The sequence below is a fragment of the Beta vulgaris genome, chromosome 4 (assembly GCF_026745355.1).
Source record: "Beta vulgaris subsp. vulgaris cultivar EL10 chromosome 4, EL10.2, whole genome shotgun sequence".
In the NCBI taxonomy this organism is placed as follows: domain Eukaryota; kingdom Viridiplantae; phylum Streptophyta; class Magnoliopsida; order Caryophyllales; family Amaranthaceae; genus Beta; species Beta vulgaris.
In genome coordinates this window covers 55,313,803-55,337,698 of record NC_079205.1, presented here as the reverse complement: position 1 = coordinate 55,337,698, position 23,896 = coordinate 55,313,803, and the positions used below count along the sequence as shown (strand labels likewise).

The 23,896-nt window shown below is 34.3% G+C and overlaps 2 protein-coding genes across 4 annotated transcripts; both read left to right on the top strand.

Moving 5' to 3' along the window:
- Positions 1 to 430: 430 nt before the first annotated feature.
- On the top strand, positions 431 to 7,687 carry LOC104890655 (putative RNA polymerase II subunit B1 CTD phosphatase RPAP2 homolog). The gene is made up of 6 exons (XM_010676224.4): positions 431 to 1,542; positions 1,924 to 2,847; positions 2,947 to 3,137; positions 3,211 to 3,474; positions 4,109 to 4,267; positions 7,073 to 7,687. Exons 1-6 carry the CDS (start codon positions 960 to 962, stop codon positions 7,142 to 7,144), a joined length of 2,193 nt encoding a protein of 730 aa, XP_010674526.1. The 5' UTR covers positions 431 to 959; the 3' UTR covers positions 7,145 to 7,687.
- A 10,867-nt stretch (positions 7,688 to 18,554) lies between these two features.
- On the top strand, positions 18,555 to 23,504 carry LOC104890656 (shaggy-related protein kinase alpha). Of its 3 annotated transcripts, XM_048643312.2 has the most exons (14): positions 18,555 to 18,787; positions 19,481 to 19,604; positions 19,695 to 19,846; positions 19,954 to 20,046; positions 20,158 to 20,217; positions 20,312 to 20,584; positions 20,767 to 20,841; positions 21,083 to 21,139; positions 21,241 to 21,381; positions 21,475 to 21,525; positions 22,149 to 22,244; positions 22,328 to 22,411; positions 22,868 to 22,970; positions 23,066 to 23,504. In XM_048643312.2, exons 3-14 carry the CDS (start codon positions 19,739 to 19,741, stop codon positions 23,146 to 23,148), a joined length of 1,224 nt encoding a protein of 407 aa, XP_048499269.1. In that variant the 5' UTR covers positions 18,555 to 18,787; positions 19,481 to 19,604; positions 19,695 to 19,738; the 3' UTR covers positions 23,149 to 23,504. The 3 variants fall into 3 exon arrangements, with proteins under 3 accessions (XP_048499269.1, XP_010674528.2, XP_057250365.1); XM_010676226.4 differs by lacking the exon at positions 19,481 to 19,604 and having other exon boundaries at positions 18,558 to 18,787; XM_057394382.1 differs by lacking the exons at positions 18,555 to 18,787; positions 19,481 to 19,604 and adding an exon at positions 18,815 to 18,926.
- The last annotated feature ends 392 nt before the right edge of the window (positions 23,505 to 23,896 follow it).

Below are 23,896 nucleotides of genomic sequence, written 5' to 3'. Positions count from 1 at the left end.
ACATAAGAGGAAATATGTGATGAACAACCACTCAACCTAATAAACAGACAAAGAAAGCACAATGAACAAAGAAATATCTGCAATAAATAAACTAAGAAACATAAAGATAAAGGTTAACAAAGGAGAATCGTCGAGATCGATGTTCATTGAAGAACAGTTGATTTACATTAGTTTCACATGTTCATTAAAGAGCAACTAATGTACATTAGTTTCATGCGTTTTATATTTTTTGGCTGCGTTTTAGCCTGTGTCTACTATTAAAATGGTAGACACGAGTCCACCATCTACCAATTGAGGAGATGCTCAATACAATGCCATTTAAATTAAAACTCACCAAAACTAAAGCTCCTCTAACATAATAAAATAAAAAATTACAACATTAACTCTTCAAGTATCCACTCCATATAATTTTTGTATATTGTTTAGATATTGGCTAATACTTCTCCTAGCAATCAAAAAAAAAAAAAAAAAAAGCAAAGAGTGCTCCTCCAACTCTCATTGAAAAGTCGGCTCATTGAAGCAATCTCTTAATTACTTCACAAATCTCCACACAATTTACAGCTTATAACTTATACACCCCCTAAAAAACCGACTAACCTCGCCGGAAAGGAGAGGAGAGAGAGAACAAATCACCGCTAATTGGTGGCTGCATCACTTCGTCGAAGAAGAACAACTTGTGAAAGGCAAACAAGCAATACCCTCTTCTCTTAATTGCTTGTTTATCCGGTATGAAATCACACTAATTATTCTTACTAACTACTACCCATCATTCATTCATTGTTGAAGTTGCAAAAAAAAAAAAAGTAATCAACTTTCTTATTGATTCACATTCAAGTATAAAATCAAAACATACCCAACTATATCTTGTTCATCGGTGAATAACTCCTTGACTTGTGATTAGGGTTTTTCTGTTTTTAGTCTTGTAATTGGATTTGAGGTGGGAAACCCTGGTAATATCAATGGAAAAAGATAGAATAACAACTGTATCAGAAGTAGTGCATAAGCTGCAACTTGCACTTTTGAATGGTATTGAAGATGATAATCAGTTGTTTGCTGCTGGGTCTCTTATGTCAAGGAGTGATTATGAAGATGTAGTGACCGAACGTTCGATTGCTAACCTATGTGGTTATCCATTGTGCTCGAATTCTCTGCCTGTGGAACGCTCGAAAAAGGGGCAATACCGAATTTCGATCAAGGAGCATAGGGTGTATGATTTGAGTGAGACTTTTTTGTATTGTGATTCTAGTTGTTTGATTAATAGCAAGGCGTTTGCCGGGAGTTTAAAGGAGGAGAGATGCTCGGTTTTGAACCCCGCGAAGGTTGATGAGATATTGAGGTTGTTTAAGAATGTGGGATTGGAAAATGAGGAAGAGGGGAAGGGGAAGAATGGGGAATTGGGGTTGTCAAAGTTGACGATTAAGGAGAATGCTGAGACGAAAAGAGGGGAAGTTTCGATGGAGGAGTGGGTTGGTCCATCAAATGCCATTGAAGGCTATGTCCCCCAAAGAGATCGTCAATCGAAGTCATCCACTTCGAAAAAAGGTGAGAAGATATTAGGCCTTGGCTTTTGCATATTGATTATGTTATACTTCCTCTCCTTTTGAAGGTTGCAAAATTTTGATCTTTGCAATAATCATGTATCAACTTTGACCTTTGAAGTTTTTGTCTAATATACAAACAAAATTAAGTATATAAGATGCTGTTGGATTTGTCTTAACGTATCATTACAAAATATCAACTTTCTCTAATTTATACTAATAGATAATTGAAGATATTGATGGTCAAATTTACGCATAGGCAAGCATGTAAGTCAATATGTTGCATACTTCACAAACAGAGGAAGTAGTTTCTTGTAAACCTAGGTTTATGATTGTGCATATGTATTGCTCTTGGTTGTGTTCAATGTATGGTTGCACATTACAGGTTCTGAACCAGGTAATTCAAAATTGAATAAGCACAATGATGTAGTTCGAAATGGGGCTGACTTTGATGTTAATCTTGAGTCCAGTGAAGGAACAACTGGTCTTAGAAAAATTTATGAAAATGACAAGCTCAAGAATTTTGAACCAATGGAACAACTGCTTAGTGATATAAACTTCACAAGTGTGATCATAACCAATGATGAATATACTGCTTCTAAGAAGTTGGAAGGTAATTCCAAGTCTGGGTATTCTGGAACCAAAGAAGGTGGCTCTCAAGTGAAGAAGTTTGTCTCGAATAAGGGCGAAGATTCGATTTTTGGCACTGTAGACTTTATGAGCACCATAATTAACCAAGACGAATACTCTGTCTCCAAATTGCCTTTTGGTCAAGTCACATCTGATCCAAATCAAATCTCTCAAGAATTGTCAGAAAATTTGGATGCTGGTGGTGCAGAGAAGCAGTTCAAACTCCCTGAGGAGTCCACTTGTCCTGCAGAGAATGGTCCTTCAACATCTATGGATTCAGTCATAGAAGCTGGAAATGCAAAGTTAGCTAAAGTTTCTTTTCACCTGGATCAGAAAGATGCCACTTCAAGTAGCAGGAATGTGATAGATGAGTCTCAAGTTGAGATAGTTGTTCACTCTAGTCAAGCGAAAGGAAAATCTGCTCTTAGAACTTCTGGGGAAAAGAAAGCTGCACGTTCTGTAACTTGGGCTGATGAGAAGCCCAATGGTCTTGCTGGTGGAAATCTCTGTGAATTTCGAGAATTTAAGAACACAAAAGACGATCCTAGTACATCAAAAGGCAAAGAGGCTTGGGAAGACGATGATTCTCAACGATTTAGCTCTGCCGAAGCTTGTGCAATGGCATTGATCCAGGCAGCAGAAGCTGTTGCATCTGGACAATCTGATGCTAATGATGCTGGTATGAATCTACATTTAATTTATCTTTTTATTTAATTTTTTTTTTTATGTGTAAGAGCTCTTGTTGCAATCATCATCTTATGTTTTATTTTTACCTCAGTTTCTGAGGCTGGGATCACAGTGCTGCCACAGCCACAAACAGTCAATGAAGGCGGATATTCTGTCAAAGATGATGCATTGGATGACGAAGCTCTTGAAAAGCGGCCTAAGATGCCAGGGAACTTAGATTCTAAATTCTTTGACTCTGATAAGTCATGGTTTGATGCGGCTCCAGAAGGATTTAGCTTGACAGTAAGTTCAATACTAATTTAGAGTGCATCTTGATCTTGTACACATCAATAACCATTGTTTGGGTCTTCTTCAGTTGTCACCTTTTGCCTTGATGTGGGATGCACTCTTTTCTTGGCTGACATCCTCCTCACTGGCCTATATATATGGAAGAGAGGAGTGTTGCCATGAAGAGTATATGTATGTTAATGGGAGAGAATATCCGAGCAAAGCAGTACTTCCTGATGGTCGTTCTCCAGAAATCAAGCGAACATTAGCTGCTTGTCTTGCACGTGCGTTGCCTGGACTGATAGCTGATCTCAAACTGCCCACACCAGTATCCCTTCTGGAACATGAATTGGTACTTAACAGTAACTATATACGTTAAAGAGTGCCTGTTTGGTTATCTCTGTAGCTTCTTATCTTATACTCGTCCTTTAATCAAGAAAATTGGCTTGTCATTACATGAGTGGTTGGCTTTCTTTGAAATGTCTTTTGCTGTATGGGATTATTTGATTATTTATGATCTAGTTGCTTAGGTGGCTCCTTTTCTCCCTGCCAATCGGTGATTAACTGTGTTTGTCTATTGACTTAAGCCATATAATGCTTAACTATCACAAGTCATTTCTGCTACCGAACTTCTACTTAATATACTTGCTTCAGTTGCCATGTGCTTGTGGAGAGCTTTTGTAATTCGTCAACTCTGGGCTTATTGTTCGTTCATTTTCTATCTAGTGTTGTTAACTCTTATCTCTCCTTTAGTTATGATGGTACTTTTAGTTCTAGTTTTCAAATTTTGTCCTGGTCTTTTTACTGTCTGTTTTTTCCCCTTTCCCAGTCTTAGCTCATTGTTCAAATATTGAAGTTGTGTGTCCTCTAATATGCTTCCTCGTCTCTCTTTATTTTTATGGAAAGAAATTACTATTTATATAGTCCATTGTGTTGTTTCTGAATTTTTAAGGCTGGTGTTCCACCAATATGCTTGTTGTATACAGGCCCACTTGCTGGACACAATGTCTTTTGTGGATGCACTACCTCCATTCAGAATGAAGCAATGGCAAGTAATTGTTCTTCTGTTCCTTGATGCTCTTTCAGTCTGTAGAATTCCTGGACTACCTGCATACTTGACAAGCAGGAGGATTTTGATTCCTAAGGTAAACTTTTTTTCGTTTATCGATATGTAATTTTCACCTTTAAGATTTATGGTTCATTACTCAATATATATCCATGTTCTCCTTTTGTTTGGTTCCTTGTTTTTTTTATCTGAAGCTTAGCTGGAGACAGTACTCTCCACTATGGGGCAGTTTTGAGCTTTAGATTAGATAGTATCAAAGGTCTCCAAGAACTGGACTTGACTTATTTTGTGTTGTTACTCCCCCGGTTTCACTGTGATTGTTCTTTTTTCTATTCTATCATAAATATACATTCCTTCACAATTTTGACATGCGTCTTTAATTCTTTATGTACCGCTATATTAAGAATCTTTTTTCATTGGCTTTCTTCCAAATTATATTACCTTCGTGAAAGTGAACAATTTGGACAAACACTAGAAGATGAGGTAGTAGTGGATTATTCGATTGGATTTCCAATCAAGGCCCTAGTATAGTAGCATTATAGCTTCTTTTATAGTCCCAGGGATCAATGGTTTACATCTGACGTATATGAATCTGCCCTGAGTGAGACAAAAGTGGTCTGAAAATTTTGGGTTTTGAGCTTATCATTACTCGAAACTGACAAGTAACAACTCTCAATAATTTGTGAAATAACTGATTGAGCTCCACATGTCGTGTGCCACGGTTTTAAGTCTAAGGCTTTTTAAAATCGACACATCTTAATTAGGGTAAATAGCTAACTATATCTTCTAACCTATCATCATATTTTCTTTTATTACTCTCTTGTGTGCCCTTTTCTCATTGTGTACTTCAGGATTAGTATTTCATTTTCCTTTTTTCAAACCACATTATGGCGTAGTTAGGGTCCACTCTCTTTCCGGGGGAAATTAAGACCATTGGGCCAGTCTACTCCAACAAATTTTCCTTTCCTCTATTTTTTGTAAGTCGATGCTTCCTCCTGGCAGGATTTTCATGAGTTGTGATCTCATCACGGACATCATTTGCATGGGAGGGGAGTGACCTGTGGCTGATGTCATGGATTGAGAACACTTTATAATAATACTGTAGATTACGCAAAAAATCTACCACCATTAGTACGGAGACTCTATTCTCAGCAACCACTCTCTACACCTTGAATTTCTTGAAACCATACCTAGTAATTACCACAATGGATGCAACAATAAACCTTCAATGAGCAAGCTCACAGCCCCGGTGCTGGTATACGTTGCAGACTTTTGGCGCACTTGAACGGCCATGGTTATGAGGTTTCCCACTTGGCACTTGCATTAATCAATCAATTGCCTTCTCCATAAATTGATGTCTTGTCTCACACCTTTTTTTTTGTGTGTGTGTTGTTTATGTAGTATTACAAGTGTAACTAACTGAAAGCATCTATGAATAATTCCAAAAAAGTGGCCTGGTAGAATGTGTAATCATACCTCATCAATCTAGGAGTTGGAATCTCCGCGTATGTCTCTCAAGTGGAAAGATTTTCTTACTCAACTAATAGGGAAGGGATAAGATAACAAAAGGAGATTATTGATGCTATCAATAGAATTGCACATTGTAGCTCTATCTTAGGATTTTGACTCATCTGTCATTTACAATATGGCAAGCTATCTCCTTCCTTGCACCTGATGTGGTTTATCTGGTTAGCTCATCGTTCCGTGTTGATTTTATCAATCTTTTCTTTATCCCTGACTCCCTGCTATCTCTATTTTCTGTGACTTCTATCAGTGTACAATAGGCTTCATGCCTTCAAATATTGTATTATTTTCGACACTAAGGATTATGTGACAATTTATACTGGTAAGTGGTAAGTGAGCCTTGTTTAGCTGATAGGTCAGTGATCTGATTTCAATTCAATATTTGGAGAAAATGGGTCAAAAATTGAGGTAACTTTATGTTGTTTTATTGGTTGGATATGACATTGTATTGAAGCACATTTTTGTTTTCTGATAAAACATAAACAGTGGTTTAAATGCTGCTATGAGCAAGAAATTTTCTTGCTAGTTTTTGACAATATAGAACAAGTTATTTCATACTACCTACGTTTTTTTTAATTGTTACGCTTTTCTTTTTTTGGCCGCTTTTATTTAATTGTTACACTTTTACTTTTTCCTCATATGTTAACCTATTACATTATCTTTTTACACTTTTCTACCTAATATGACCCACCATCCATTTTAATAATCCACGCAAAACCTTCCCACTACACTATTTTTCTCTCCTACATTATTTTAATGTTTCTTTTACATTTCCCAAAACCAAACATTCTTCTTTTTTGTATTTCTTCCTTGTTTTTTGCACAATTTCCTTGGTTCTCCCCCAAAGTGAATTGCAACAATTAAATAAAAACGGAGGGAGTATTTGACATGAATGATGGGATCATTGGGATGCCTGAAAGTACAGATTAACTCAGTTATAACTTTTAACAAGCTTTAATGAAGAATAGTCTTATTTGGAGTATTTAAGACATTGCTAAGGAAGTGCGAGTGGACTTGGTGTGGAGGCTGTAACAAGACACTAGGGTAGAACTAGGAAGAGACAATCGATAGATGACCAGATTTTAATGGTCCTTGAATACGTATCTGTTCTCTTCAACTAAAGTAAGCTGTTCAATGTTTATGTTCTGTGCTTTTCTCACGCTCTCTCTGTGTGCTTCTTTTTCCTTGCTGAAATTTTATCAATTGGATCATATTTAATGGAACTTCATGTTCTCCCCCTGTGGAATGTCGGAAGCCAGACCATCACTTAAAGTTGTTATTCTGTCTGTGTGTATCAATCTTATGTAATGCACTTATGCACATATATAACTTCGGGTGCTTTTGAATATTGCCCCTATAGGTCTTGAAAGGTGCCCAGCTAAGGCCTGAAGAATACGAGATCATGAAAGACCTCATGATTCCACTGGGTTGAGTGCCTCAATATTCTGTGCAGAGCGGTGGTTGATAAGTTTACTTGCAGCACCTTCAACATATACGTTGCTGCCCGCACTTGTTCGCTTATGCCGCTCAACTAAATCGTTGCATTTGCTTTTATTTCGTTGCACCAAAAAAAGAAAAAGAAAAAAAAAAACAAGAACTGGGAGAACACTAGTCCTATCACCTATGTGCAGTTTTTGGTTGAAGGTAAGAATTAATGCAAGTATGATGTAAGTTACTCCCTCCATTTGATATAAGATAAATTTTAACATCATTCCTCTCTTAGTAAGTTGTTTCTCTATCACTCTCATTGCTTCGACAAAAATTCTAATCTATCTCCTCATCACGCGAGTTTCCTTAATAATCATGTCATTTCTCTATGTTACAGTTATTGGAAAACGGAAGGAGTATCAAGTACACAATTTTGTCGTATATATTTTTCGACGTTATTTGTATGTTATGTACAGTACAGAAATTTGTTAAATGTGAACATATTCTTATGTGTTTCTTATGATAGTTAAAGAGATGAACTTTGCTACTGGAAGTGAGATGATGATGATGTATTGTTGAATCATGAATGTCAATGATAGAATGAGGGAAAATCAGCAAGTGGGGACTACCATAGTGTAAATAAATAGTAGTAGCAGTAGTAAAATGCAATTATGGAGAAAAGTAGGGGGTGGTACTACTATTAATATAAACTATAACTATTCAATCATTCAGAAAACAATACAGGAGAAGACCACGCCTCCCACAGACATGACAGCACAGTTTTTTTCTATCTGTTGCTTTCTTAATTTATTTTATTTACTTATTTAATTATATTTTATATATATATATGTCTTTTTCATTGATTTCATGATTTCTTGTGTTTTTTTCTTTCCGTCTTATCCACCGTTTTGCTTAGTTTATTTTGTTACTCTTAAACATCTTTGTGTGGTCTGTATGAAAGGTGCATTTTTTTGTCTTTGGGTAAGAATAACGTCATGATTGCGAAAAGTAAATTATAAATCAGACGGGAAATTGAAGTCTTATGATCTTATTGCGCATTTAAAGTGATGCATGAAAACAACTACTCTTACTTGTGAGAAGATGATGTAAATTTACTTCTGGTATCTTATCAAATAGTAGTATATACTTTTTTCGTGTTTTTTCTATTGTAACAATTGAGTTTTTACGCTTGTTAAAATACAATTTCATCTAATAGTATTTTTAATTACTTTTTAGTAAAAATTATACGAATTTAATATTTTGAAAGTATATATCGAGATGAATCTAGCAAGATTGTATGTGATTATATTTTTCTTATGTAAAAATTAAAATAGGTAATTAAAGGATGGTGATTATAAAACTATTTGCTGCCCATATATAATTAAACGTAATTCTTATTGTTTTTTAAATCGTATTCTTCTTCTTTCTTTCTCCTATTTTTCCTCCTTTTTCTTCTTCTAATCTACCATCATCGTAGTCATCATTATCTTTTCTTCTTCCCCCTTGTCACTTTTTCCTCTTTTTTCTCCTTCCTCCTCACTGCATATTTCTAAGGTTTGAGATGAAATAAGTAAAAAAAAACACAAAATATATTTACAATTTTTTTTAGTAAAAAAGAAATGTCTTGCATTGTCTCTGCATAGGGCCTCTATTTAGACGTCTGTCAGCCACATACACTTCAACCCCCTCTAAGTCCCAAAGCAAATCTAAAAGTGAAATACATATTTGGATAAATCGTATATTGGCTTGAAGAAAATACTATAGGCATGTATTTTCACCTTTTCTTGTATATGCAATTTTTGATTTTTTTAGGTCAATGTTGATAATGAACTTTGATTATGTTTTTATTTCAATTTTTTATGTTTTATGTAGAGTTATGGCTAGGGTATGATCCTCATCAACATTATAAAAGATCGAGTAATGTCTGTTCATGGGAGATGAATTTTAATTACATCCAAGAAAGTGATGAGGAACAAGGAAAACTAAACATTTTAATATATAGTGAAAAAAAAAAGAATTACAAGCTTGTAGAACTATAAAAATGGCGCTACAACTATGCATATCTCATGCACAACTTTGGTTTTTTTGATAAAACAAAAAATTACTTAGTTAAGGTAACTTGGATCGATCTGGAAGTTTGAATGACATGTCTATAGGTTACATTCCCCTCAAAATCCATGTATTCTCATATACATCGCCCTTAAGAATTGAGTTCTTCATACCAATTTTTTACCATGAATTCGGAAATCCATACATTTTAATGAAACGAAACTAAAAAATGTAACGAATTGTGAAACTGTACCTATGAAATTGTTAACATTTTTTAAAAAAATACTTGAACCAAATGCCCTAGAGTGAAAAAATTAAAAAAAAAAATACCAAAAAGGGATACTACTTACTCCCTCCGTCTTTTTTTATTTGCTACATTTTGCCATTTAGGGGTGTTTCAATTTATTTGCTACATTTGCAAATATTTCCATATATAGTACATAGGTCCCACACTTTATTTACAAATTTGCCATCACTCCCTTCTTGATTTTGTAAATGTTTCCATATATAATACATAGGTCCCACAATTTACCTATTTGCTTTTTTGTTAATTCCATTTATGTCAATGGTACCCACTCCCTCCTTGGTTTTTGTGAAAAAGTGCTTGTAGCAAATAAAAAAAGACGGAGGGAGTACTAGTTACTAGTTAGAAGTTATGAGAACAGAGACACACAAATATGTTTTTGTAAATTTATGTAGGCTTGACTTTAATCTATGTGACCAACTGACAGTAGCATGTTGGAGAAAAAACGCATGCAAGTTTTCGTTTTGAGAATTTGGTGAGATGAGCTCTAATGGACCAATATAATCTTTGACCACAGTGCAGCATCATTAAGTTTGTGGCTACTTTTTTCTCCACCTTTTCCCCATTTCTTCCCAACTCGTTGATTGCCAAGTTGAAATTTAATGGTTGTTGGATTCGATTTATTAAATTGTACTTTTTTTTATGGAAATTCAGCACCTTCCATTTTAGTCTTCTTTTAACTTCTACTACTTGTCTACTTCAACTTTTAATACTTTACTTTGACTAATTTTTTGCTAATATTATAAACTGTTTTATGCAGTTCTAATGACCAGCAACAAGTATTATATGCATAATCATATACTAACCTCAAGTTTCTAAGTGCAACAATTTGACTTTTACATTTGTCAACGCACAACTTTGACCATTAATATATATATATATATATATATATATATATATATATATATTTATTTATTTATTTATAAAAGTTATAAAAAGTTATTATTATGAAAATTTTCATTAAAATAAATCTAACGACATTTTATATGATCATTTTTGTTTTTATGTATTTGTAAAAAAAAATATGGTCATAGTGAGGTAGAGTATGTGAATAATGCAAAAGTCAAAGTGTTGCAATTAAAGTGAAACAGAAGAAGTATTTGCTAAAATGATAGTATTAGTTTAAATTTTGTGACAAAATTATGCTCCAGTCAATGTTATTATAATGTTTTATCTATTGCTTAAAATCTTCATTTTTAACTTCTTACATGCAACCTTAAGGATTGTGTATGTCTCTTCATACAAAATTAATAAAGTTACTACTTCCTCCGAAACGAAATAGATTTTACACTCACTAGTAGAATAAATGTGTATTGATGCGGTCATTAAGTGGCCTATTGCGGCGGTCATGGCCGCGCAGCAATTAAGGGGGCAGCAATAGGTAATTAATAAATTATTGTTGCGGTTTTACCCAGAAACCGCAGCAATAGGTACTGGTACAGGTAATTTTTTTATTTTTTTTTTTGCATTTTGCCATCAAATTTAAAAGACAAAAACGCTAAAACAAAATAAAACGCTATTGATTGAAACTAATGACAAAAAATTATTATATAAAATTCAAAAATAAAAAAAATACAAATTGCAATACATTATTACAATATATTTAGGGCAGAGTATAAAAAACCAAAATTATAGTACCAAAAAAAACAACAAATCTGAAATGACATACGAATCTCATTAATATGTAAAAATAAAATAAAAACTAGTTATATAACTAATACATAATATCAAAAAATAAAATGAAAAAGCAAAAATAAAAAAATTATTACAACTAACTGACTAATTACAAAAAATATATTAGAAAATAAGAAACTGATCTAAAAAAAAAAAAAAAATCCTAAAACAAATAATCTACATACATCTAAAAAACGAAAAAAATAAAAAAAAATCCTAAAACAAAAAATCTACATAGAGATCTTAAGAAATGCGGAAAAAAACGAAAAAAAGGGTGCAATACAGTCTGATAAGAACGAAAGCAGGATTTGGGGTTTCAAGCGAACGACCGAAGGAGAACGAAGGACGACGAAGATGAACGAACGAAGGACGACGAAGATGAACGATCGACGAAGAGGGTAGACGAACGAAGGATGAACGAACGATGGCGCTTTAGATTTTGATAAGAACAAAGGACGAACGAGTTTGAGAGGAGTTGTAGGATTCGAAGTGTGATTGGCAGGACGAATGATGGCGCTTCACATGAAAAAAGTTCAATTGAGGGACGAAAGAGTTTGTGCAGGTACGAAAAGAAAGAGGAGAGGGTAGGATTCAAAGTTCTACCAAATTTCAATTGAGAGAGGAGAGAGGCGAGAGGGGCATGAATTGAGAGAGGATGAAAAAACCTTAGCATCTTTAATATTTTTTAACGACATATTGTTGCGGTTTCTGAAAAGAACTGCATCAATATATTAAAATAATATAAAAAAATATTATTTTAATATATTGATACGGTTCTTGCCAGAAACCGCATCAATATTTTTGGTCAAATAGTCAAAAAAAATTCCGTTGAAACTATATTGCTGCGGTTTTCGGCCGTAACCACAACAATATGGTTATTTTATTTTTTTCCTTTTCTTTTTACGTAATATATTGCTGCATATAGGTAAAACCGCAGCAATAAGCAATTATTCTACTAGTGACTTTTCATTTTAGGCTATAACAAAATATATAAATGTTACACTTTTTTCTTTCCTATTTTAGTAAGTTTTCATTGTTGAAATTACATAACTACCCTTCCTATATAAATGCAGTAATCAACTATACTTAAACATTAATCTAACTTAATGAAATCACTAATAACCACCATCTCCTTATACTCCACCGACACTCACCACCTATTTCTCCCTCGTCACCCCATCCAACAACCACCATCTTTCTATCTCCTCACCCAACAACCACCATCTTTCTCTCTCCTCGCCAACCACCCACGCCACCTTTCTTTCTCCTTACCACAACAACCACCACCAATTAAACACCGATCTTCAAACAACCGTCAGTTCGTCACTAACCACAGATATTCGAATAACCGCCACCAACCACAGATCTTTGAATAACCGCCACCAACATTCTAGCCACCAATCTTCGTCGATCGACGCTTGCATACAAGCGGCGATTCTTCTTTTTCTTCGCCTTCGACCGATTCTTCTTCTTCACCCAATCTTCGATGGTTGGTGTTTGGTGGTGATTAGGGAGTGGGATTGTTGTATCGTTGGTTGTTGTTTTGTGTTTGGGTGTGCCGGTGGTTTATGTTTGGTGCTTGGTGGTGAATAGGTGGTGGTATTGGGTTGTTGTTGTGGTGGTTAATTATTTAGGGTGTTGCTAGGGTATGTGCGTGATGTCGGAGTTGCGGTGGTTGTTTTTGAGTTGGTGCCCATGGTTGTCTTGATGTTGGTGGTGTTGGTTTATAGAGTTGGGGTGGTGTTGGTTTCTGGAGTGGTGGGGGTGGTTTTGTTCTCACCCCTTGGCTCCGCCTCCACTTTTACTTTCATAATTAATTTAATTACATGCCCCTTTATTTTATTAATCTTCATTAAGAAATTTTGCCTAGAAAGGCGTTTTTTGAAAAGTATAAAATCTATTTCGTTACGGATAAAGTATATAAAATTATGCTGATTTGCATATGAATATATATCTAATATAGTAAACAAAAAAGTTAGTCATAGAGAAATTACGATGAGAAAGTGAAACTGGTTGTAAAGTTATTTACGACAAAGCCTTTTACGACGAGTGACGACCACACGCGTTTCTCGTCGTAAAAGGCTTTTTACGACAAGATTTGAGCTTTTAACGACCAGAATTCTGGTCGTAAATGACACATTTTCTTGTAGCGATAGTTGTTCGTTGAAAAAGGAAGTGTATTTTAGAAACTCACAACCTTTTATGTCCACTTTCTTCAAATAGTAAGTTGCCTCACGTAATTGCTAAATAAGATAACAAATTCATGTTGACCAAAATATATTTCTATATTACTTTACTTTTTGTTCTTTTTTATCGTAATCTCTCAACTTTTTTTTTAACTTCTTCCTTAGTCCGAGTAAAAAAAATAAGGAAAATGATATACATAGCCCTAAGGGCTATGTATAAGGTGCATAAAATAGAAATAAAATATTGAATCAAGCATTTATTACCTCAGTTAATGTGAGATTGTATATTGAATTCTTAAACTGTTTCCATTTAAAGAAATGTATTTAATGCTTATATGTAGCTCTAAGGGCTATATATAACATTACCAAAAAAAATAAAGCAATGAGAATGGCTGAATAGCTAATAATTGTCAAATTCTAAATTTTGGAATATGTGTATATGCATTTATGTGAGTGTATTGGATACAACCCACTGTTTTTCTCTAATTCACATTTATACATAATTACATGTTTAGCCTTTCTCAATCAATGTCTCAATATAGAAAAGCATATGGAACTTTTTAGCTTTTTAAAGGTTCCTCTACAAACTTGGCAAAACAAATAGATTTGCATTTACAAGATCTCACATCAAACGCTCATCGAACATGAAAAGATGATGCCTCGCAAATCTAAATTAGAATTAAGTAATAAACTTTTAGAAATAAACCAAATCTAAAGTATGAGAGAAATAGAGACATAGAGAAATAGAGTAACGAGTTTTGATACTTGTAAAGAAATTGAGAACATGGATAAGTTAAAATTCCAATATAGGAATGAATAGGGAATTAAATTCTAATGTGTGATGTTTTGATCATATTTCTTCATTTCACGAGTGCTAATGTGTGATTGTTGATTATATTTCTTGAATTCACAACAATCAAACATGTAAAAAGAATGGATGACGTTTGGTAATAGAGACTGGAAGTTCAATGGGTGATGGAGGATTAAGATTTTAGAGTTTATGAATTATGATAACTAAAAATTATAAAAGATATTGTTGAAAACATTAAAGTTGGATGTGAGACCAGCGTGAGACCTGTAAGATATTTTAAAGATTCAAACCACATACCAAGACATAACTGAGATGGGACCGACATTAATTTAAGGACATCTATTAGTTTAAATTAACTATATATTTATCAATTTAACCAATTTATCTATCAGGTTTAACCCAAATATTTTTTGACATCTACCAGTTTTATCCAGACATTTATCAATTTAAGCCTTAAACTAATAATTTATGTCCATAAACTGATAACATGATCTCGTTCCAATCATATGCATGTATATGTAAGTACCATGTGCATGTTTAAATTGACTTCTAAACAAGACTATGCTTAAGGTTTTGGAAAGATTGTAAATACGAGTTTTAAGCCATGCTAAATAATTTACTTGCTTTTATTCAATATTAGGTATACAAGTAATACAAATAAATTGATTGCTGAACTCTAATGAAGTCCCTATTATAACGAATCCAACTATTTGATTATTCTGAATTTTAGATGAGAATAGTTAGATATTTAATATGAATATTTAAATTTTTAGAAAACCATGAGTTTGTAAAGATATTACGCAGCTTTTCATAAAATGAACCCATTACTCTACTAATATTTGATATCTAGATACCTTCCTCTATCCAAATTTGCATTTTCAAGATCACACGTACTTTTTAACTAGTAGTAGTCTAAAATGTACTACTTGATTAGTTTGTTTGAAGATGTGTTTTGATATAACATATTGCAAATAGTGTTAATGACCAATTGACTATATATGTACCAAGGTGATAATGAGTCTGACAAGCTCGCGAACAGCTCAGGTTCGGCTTGGTCAAAACTCGGCTCGAGACTTAAACGAACCGAGCCGAGCTAGGCAAAATAAAGCTCGTGAACAGCTCGATTATTATTTTATACTAAAAAAATTATTTTATACTAAAAAATTAACAAAACAAGACTTAAACGAGCTCGAGCCTAGTTAGGTTCGGTTTCATTTTGGCTCGTTAACACCCCTAGCCGAGCCTAAACGAGCTCACGTGCCGAGCTGCAAATTCTAATCACGAGCTCGAGCCGAGCTGAGCCCAGTGCTATTCGGGCTCGGCTCGCTCGATAAGCACCCCTAGCACCAAGGATGTTCTGGCTTAGTAATTAAGATTGAGGTGTTGTGAACGGTGTGTCACAAGTTCGAATTTCCCCTCCCTTTTTTGTACTGCCTTCGTGGCTCATATGGATAAAAAAAAAATTGATCATAAATATATGTCGGACACCATAACAAAGCAAACGTTGTAATAGAATTTAATACAAAGCGAGTATCCAAATTTTAGATATTTATAGTCGTTGTTTCTAGCAGATCATCAATTGATGAAAAACAGTGCAACTGAAGCCTGAATACAAAAGCCAAAGAAAACACATAAAAAAGAAAAAGAAGATCCCAATACCAATTACTAAATGAAAGAAGCCTTTATTTCAGATGATGCTTGAAGCTGATAAAGTCATTGCAGCTTAGCAGAATTAATGATTCGTACCACAATCTTTCTCTGACCCTAATTTCTTTAATCAGGAGAAGCTTATAGAGTTATAGTATAGTATATGCATCATCATTACTTCACACTTCCCTTGTCCCCCCAAACCCAAGATAAGAGTGCATCAAATAAGGATAACCAAGCATATACTAGGTCTTTATATGATTTGCTAATATATATTTAATGATGATACCAATGAAACTACTCCCTCCGTCCCATAATATAATACTTGTTTCTTTTTTACACGGTCTTCAAGACATAACTTTGACCTTTAATATCTTCAATTTCGTATTAATAAAAAATATAAAAATTTGATATTATTAAACTACACATTGAGACGAATCTAACAAGATCCCACATGAATATGTTTTTATATATATACAAATGAGAATATTTGGTCAAATGCAAATTAATTCAGATATAAACTTTTTTTTTTTGCTTGGACTACTATATAAGTGTAAAAATGTGGTTAAAGTAGATTTAAATCTTTAGGAAGCAAATCAAACAACTATAATAATACTAAATAAGTAATGCAAATAGATTAGTAATATCTTTTATTTTATAGGTATCTAGTGTTTATAATTTATAATCTTTTGCTTTTAGATAAGGTTACAATTTTAGTACGTGTTTGAATACAGATTCTCAAAAGTATTTTGGAGGTTGACGACGCAAGTTAAATTATTTTTTTTAAAAAAAGTGGTGTTCAGTAAAATATTGATATAATGTACTTTGTAGTGATTTATGATAACCATGGATAATATGGTCAAGCTTAATTTTGATGGATCCAAGCTTAGTAATGGTGCAGCCTCTTTTGGCTTTGTGATTAGAAACTCTAATGGTGATGTTTTACTGACGGGTGCTAGGTCTCTTGGTTCGTCAGATGGTATTTTGCAAGCTGAAGCTTGGGGGCTTCTGGAAGGAATCAGAAAATCCATTGTGCTTAATGTATCCCGTCTGTGGATAGATAGAGATAATCATGCAGTCATTAACTCTATCAGTGTTACTTAGGGTATTCCTTGCGACATTGACTATATTGTTTCTGATGCAAGGTGGAACAGGCTAAGATGACCAATTGGAGAGCTTCACATATATAGTTTCCGCCATGCAAATAAAGCTGCGTATTTCACGGCGCACAAGGGCCATGATTACTCTTCTTTTCTATATGTATTGGTTCCCTCTTTATAGTGTTGTTTTTTTTTCCCTTATCATCCGCAATGATATTTTAGGCTAGCCTCTTGATCAGGGTTGTTCTAGTCTAAATTTTCTTTCCTTATATAAAAAAATGATAACCAGGGACGATGAAAATAAAACTATTCTCTTTATTAATACATTAAATTTAAAAGTACAAAGATGTTTAACTTTTAAATGTGTATTATAAAATAAAAAATATTGACACATTACCATAAGCAAGTTAAAATCAAATTCAAAAGCACCCTCTGAATAAATGAGATGTCTCTTAAGCTTTGGACTATATTGACTTTAATTTATTTGCATCATAGGATGAATAGCCGCATGTTACAATCTAGCTAGCTTAATACTACCTTCCTTTCTTTTTAGTTGTAACACTTTGACATTTTACACTATTTACAAATTGCACTTTGACCCTCGTATGTGATTTATACGTGAATAAAAACATAAACATGTATCTTGTTAGATTCCTCTTATGATGTATTTTATAATATGTAATCTTTATAAATTTTACAAATACAAAACTAGAGATATATATCTTCAAAGTTTTGCATGAAATGCGTGAAAAACACAGGCCATGCCCGCAGGAGGCACGAGCCCGACCCGGGTCGTGCCGAGGACAAACTCTGGAAATTTCAAGCCCCGACACGAAACGACCCGCCTCTAACGGACTCGGCGTGGCCCGGCATTGGCACAGGCCCCCGAACAAGCCAACCATGCCCATGCCCATGCCCAGGTATAGTTACATATATGTCGCACGTGCTCAGTGTCACCCCTGGTGATAACGTTTTAAAAAAGCTTTTGTAACTTTGAGGGATAAAACTAATCTTTTGAGCAACTTGTAAAAATAAAATACAATACATGTTTAGAGACTAAGTATCAAAATCGTTTCATCGCTGATCGGATTAATAATTTTACTGATTTAAACTCTATATTAATTTATTTTGTTTGATAAAGCTTGTTTGTATTTGCAATATATTGTAGGAGTATTTTTTAGAAAGGGACACAAATATCATTTTTAAGAAATTCCGTCACAATTTTGTTTTTGTTTGTAAATAAACAAATTTTTGTAAGATGAATAAAAAAGAAAGTATTTATCTCAAAATAATTGGTACCAATATGAGAGAAGTGGGTATCCATCTCAATTGTCATTATATTGGCGCCAAAAATTTCCCATCCACATACTGAAAATCTCTCTGACTTTCTAATTTAATTTATCTTTAATAATTAATTCAACAGAAATTTAAATCCTTTTTGAACGGTCAAAAAAATGGATAACCACTCAATAACGATACCCTAAAATTGGACAATACATTCAACAATTATCATTAAATACTGTTCAGAAATAAAAGCACAATTATTACATAAACAAAACAAATAATACAGTCAATATTAAATTACATTTAAAGATAAATCTTTCCTTTTCTCAATATTTTTATTACATTCATCTTTGACTGTCACCCAACTCATTATGACAGAAAGAAGATAATAAAATTATTAAAAAAAAAAAAAGTAAAATGAAATCCCAAGAAAATAACAAAAACACTAATACCCCTCTTTCTCTCTCTTATTACATATGGATCTATCTTTCTCTCTCCTCTCTTTTTCTCTCTCCTATTATTTTTGATCTAAACCGCTGAAATCGGCCGTTTTTCTTCTTCCATTTTGTCTGAAAATTGCGCCATTTGATGGGTACTTTTGTTTTCTCTTCTGGGTTTCTGCTAAATATTGTTTCTGATTAGAAATTTTGCTGCTTTTTCAATTTTTGTGGGATGTTTTACTTTTTTCTTCTAGGGTTTTGCATTTTTCATGCATCATCTCTTTTATTTTGGTGGGTTTTTTTGGATCTCTCTATGTTTTTATGTTGTATTTTTGTCTTGAGATGATTGTTAGATCTTTGCTTGTTTTTCCATTTTTGTTGTTTTTTCCTTAATTATATTGTCTTAAGTGATATGTTGATTTCCCCCTTTTTTTTATCTTCTAATCTGTTGATTTTCTGTTTTTTGGGTAATATAAAGTTTGAGGCTTTTGTTGAAATGATTGATTATTTCAATGAGAGTCAAGCTATGAAATGGTAGAAAGTTGCAATATCTGAAGTGGGTTTTTTTTTTTTTCATCATTTGTTTTGCTAAGTTGAGCTTTAGAAGACCATTTTGCTTTTAAATTATTTATTAATTTCTTTTGGTTTTAGCAGCTGGTAAATGATAATCTATGTTTAGATATAATTTTAGTAGGACCTGAGTGATGATAGAAAAGGATTAATTATTTGTGATTATTAACTTGTAAAATGCTTTATTAACATGGTTCTGAGCTGCTTGTTTGCAAAGTTGCTAGTTTAGAGAAGCTGCTTTCATGTCATTATTTGATTATTTCATTCATATATAGGGATTAGGGAGTTAGAGAATGATTTGAAGCTTGAACTTGGAATTTGATCTTTGGATCCACTTTTTCTTGGTATTTTTCATGCGTATCTGGTGATTCTTATTAGCCCAGTAATATGGTTTTCTGGGTATGTCGTGCAATTTTTGCTTAATTTGTATGCGAATTGATGTCGCTGTTTTACTTGTTTCGCTAATCATGTATTTTCCTGTCTAAATAGATGAATGAGTGACTGAGTTGAGTTAAACGAACATCTTGAGCACAATGGCTTCAGTAGGCGTGGCGCCTACTTCTGGTATTAGAGACCCTAGTGGCCTTGGTGTTGATAGGCTTCCTGAGGAAATGAATGACATGAAAATTAGAGATGATAAGGTGAAAGATCCTCCTTTTAAGCAATCCGTTCACATGTGTCTGTACGATTGATGTTTGATTCTAAGTTGGTAGTTACTGATTGCTGATAAGTTTATCTTGGTTTTCAGGACATGGAACCAACAGTTGTTGATGGTAATGGCACCGAGACCGGGCATATAATAGTGACAACGATCGGAGGGAAGAATGGCCAGCCAAAGCAGGTAGACTGTCATGCTACCGTACCAATAGCTATACGAATGCATCACATAAATTCATAGGAATTAACTGCTTTAGTGATACCTTTCTTCTGGGCCTTTGGCACATGATTACAGACTATTAGCTACATGGCAGAGCGTGTTGTTGGACAAGGATCTTTTGGGGTTGTGTTTCAGGTAAACCTTAAGTCCTCATGATTGATGAGACACTATTGAGAATCTGTGTATCATGTTAGTTTGATGTGTAACTTGTGGTCTCGTATTTATGTAGGCAAAGTGCTTAGAAACAGGAGAAACTGTGGCTATAAAGAAGGTTCTTCAGGACAAGAGGTACAAAAATCGTGAGCTGCAGACAATGCGTCCTCTTGACCACCCGAATGTTGTGTCCTTAAAACATTGTTTCTTCTCAACAACGGATAAGGATGAACTCTACCTCAATTTGGTGCTTGAATATGTTCCTGAAACAGTTCATCGAGTAATTAAGCACTATAATAAAATGAACCAGAGGATGCCTCTGATTTATGTAAAATTATACACATACCAGGTACCAAGTCTAAATTCATTAATTGTGACTGGTTTGCTTCATAGAAGACAATTCTTCTTGTTTATACTTCTAAATTGTGGATTAACACCCTTCTTCTATCTGTAACTTTTTTGCCAATTGATTGATTTTTCCTTTAACCCGTTAATGGATTGCTAATGATTGCTTCCGTTGATGATATGCAGATTTTCAGAGCCTTGTCATACATCCATCGTTGTATTGGTGTTTGTCACCGTGATATCAAGCCTCAAAATCTCCTAGTAAGTTTGGGATGCAGAGAAAATTGTTTTCCTGTCAGGTTTACCAAGCACTTGTATTTTTTATATGGCTACTATGCCCTGATTATCCACGGCACATACAGCCTTGACATTTTCGTGACCTGGCTGTAGTGGCATCCGAACTAAATGGTGTTGGATTGTTAGTAGTTGTGCTTGACAATAACGTATAAATTGGACGTTACTATCTGAGGTCCTAATTAGTTTTGCTGGTAAATATATGCAGGTAAATCCTCATACGCACCAGCTCAAACTTTGCGACTTTGGAAGTGCAAAAGTCTTGGTATGTGGGTAAATGTGTTTAATCATCTCTGTGATCCAGAAATGTATTTATTGACTTTATTTCGATACCTTTGATAACCTTAATCTTACCTCATCGTGCAGGTAAAAGGCGAGCCTAATATATCTTATATATGCTCTAGATACTACAGAGCACCAGAGCTAATATTTGGAGCGACAGAATACACAACAGCTATTGACATCTGGTCTGCCGGTTGTGTGCTTGCAGAGCTGCTTCTTGGACAGGTAGCATGCCGCTCTAAGAAATTCTGTCTTCTTTATGGTTTGGTTCTTCTCTGGGTTTGGTCATTAATAATGCCTCTTTTATTCTTTTGTCAGCCACTATTTCCTGGTGAGAGTGGAGTTGATCAGCTTGTTGAGATTATAAAGGTAAGAATAAGGAACCATCCCATGCTGTCAAAAATACTGGCATTAGTATCTATGACTTGCATCCTCGATTGATTTGTCAAATATTATGAGGTTTTTCTTCTCTGATAGACTAGAAAGCATTTGTTATTCGGTGATGCTGCTCGAACACCTTGTCAGTTGGGTTCCTTTTTTTTTTTTGTCCTATGAAGTTGGTAAAGCATGCCTGGATTATTGAGTTGTAATTTCAAAGTCTTTTGGCTGGAATTTAGGGCTGATATGAGTCTAGGCATGCGGTCCAGCTGTTTGATATACTTTTCTGATGTGTATTCTTTCCCACATCGAGGTGGCTGTACCACTTATAGCAACTAGTGAACTAGCTTTTTGCTAGACTTAACAAATGGTTGGCCATAGTGGTACTGTCTGGCCAGAGTAGTTCCTAGTGATTATTGAAGACTCAGGCATTCACGCCCACTTCCATCGTTAATTTTTTCTTCCTCTTTTTGTGCGTGGAGGGGTGGGGGTTGGAGTTACCATATATGGCCAAATCGACAGTTTCTATAACAAATTATCTGCTAAGTTGCTAGTCATTTTTTTTTGTCTTCCTCTATAGTGTCTAATGATTTTAATTGCCAACTTACTTTCAGGTTTTGGGCACACCAACAAGAGAAGAAATCAAATGTATGAACCCTAATTACACTGAATTCAAATTCCCTCAAATTAAAGCTCATCCGTGGCATAAGGTAGAACTCAAGAGCACTGAAGTTGAATCGTTGTCTTCTCTCTTTTTAAAGGCTTGTACATTGACATTTTTTCTTTGCACCAGATATTCCACAAAAGAATGCCTCCTGAGGCTGTTGATTTGGTTTCTAGACTGCTGCAGTATTCTCCTAACCTACGGTGCTCAGCTGTAAGTGCCATACTTGGAATTGGTACTGTTAATCATTGATTGCTATTTTCCTTTCTGCATCAGTAGTTTTTTCCATGTCGTTTTGCTTTTCTGGATGATCTATGATAATATTTTTCCATAAATCATAGTGTATATTATCTTTGAATAAATGAACAAGAGCTTGGTTAACTAATTTCTTGTTGAGCTGTGAGATGCTATACTGAAGGGGATCCTGATTCCCCGGCGAACAGGATTGTTCTTTCTTATTTGCTGTGTGCTCATATTGTTGTATTTTAAGCACATGCTTTTAAATGTGTATTTCTGCCCTTTAATATTGGATGGTGACTTTAATTTCTTGTCTCTCAAACTCTCTGGTAATCTTGTTGTTATTGTAATTAGTTTGCATTTTGGTCTCCAGATCGTGTGGGTGATTGTCATGATCCAAAGTTCTAACAAGAGTTTTGTCTCTAATTTCAGTTGGATGCCTTGACTCATCCCTTTTTTGACGAGCTAAGAGATCCAAACACCCGCTTGCCAAACGGACGCTTTCTCCCACCGTTGTTCAACTTCAAGCCTCATGGTAAGATTTGATTGAAAGAAGACTGGTTTCTTATGCTAATACTCCATTAGAAATTTTGGTGACAAGTTTGTCTGATAACATATACGCTTGTGCAGAGTTGAAAGATGTCAACCCGGACACAGTTGTCAGATTGAACCCCGAGCATATGAGGAAGCAATCTCCAGGCACTGGGTTGTAAAATCCCAAATATGATGAGATTATGAAGAGCAAAAAGCAAAGCATTATTACTATTGTGGAATATGTGGTTTTATAATGTATGAGTATCTGTTCCTTCTTTACTCCCCTGTTTACATATATTTTGGTGCACCCAGTTAGTATCTATATTAAAATCTATGTTGTAAAAGCAGTTTTTAGAGAGAAATGAACACTATCAAGTTACAACTCCTGCACAAGACCTGAATATGGGTGCCCCCTTTTACTACTGTTTTCTATATCTAACTGGTTGTAACTTGTCACAGAAAGTAACAACCAACCTTAGTCAGAAGTTATATGTTTGTTATGGTGGAATAGATATATATTTGAATGGTTCCTTCCCGATTCGTGTCATTCGAAATATCGTTGTTGAAACTTAAAGATGTTTCATCTGTAGTATCATAGTATCAATAAAGGGTTATGTGAATGTTATGTTAACAATATTGTATAGATCCTCTCTTGGGTTTGGCTTGTCGAAGTAGTGAACAAAGAACCATATTTTTGTACTGCGAACGTTTTTAACAAAGCGATTCCAATATTATATGAGACTGATGTGTGCTTGCTAAGTATAAATATATGTGTGAGATAGTCATCTTTTTGGAATGAACATAAACTTCTCATGCTTAGAATCTAATTGTGTAGATTATACTATGCATCCATGTTCATGGGGTACTACTTAGCGTGTAAGTGTTTAGATTGCTTGTTAGAAAAGTGTAGATTCATTTTTGATAAAA

Excerpts from the sequence above, each read along its gene's own strand:
- LOC104890655 (XM_010676224.4), top strand. The coding sequence starts at position 960 with ATGGAAAAAGATAGAATAACAACTGTATCAGAAGTAGTGCATAAGCTG. Across the intron at positions 2,848-2,946 it reads ATCTGATGCTAATGATGCTG|TTTCTGAGGCTGGGATCACA; the intron begins GTATGAATCTAC and ends TTTTTACCTCAG. Across the intron at positions 3,475-4,108 it reads CCCTTCTGGAACATGAATTG|GCCCACTTGCTGGACACAAT; the intron begins GTACTTAACAGT and ends TGTTGTATACAG.
- LOC104890656 (XM_048643312.2), top strand. The coding sequence starts at position 19,739 with ATGGCTTCAGTAGGCGTGGCGCCTACTTCTGGTATTAGAGACCCTAGT. Across the intron at positions 20,047-20,157 it reads AGAATGGCCAGCCAAAGCAG|ACTATTAGCTACATGGCAGA; the intron begins GTAGACTGTCAT and ends ACATGATTACAG. Across the intron at positions 20,585-20,766 it reads TAAAATTATACACATACCAG|ATTTTCAGAGCCTTGTCATA; the intron begins GTACCAAGTCTA and ends GATGATATGCAG.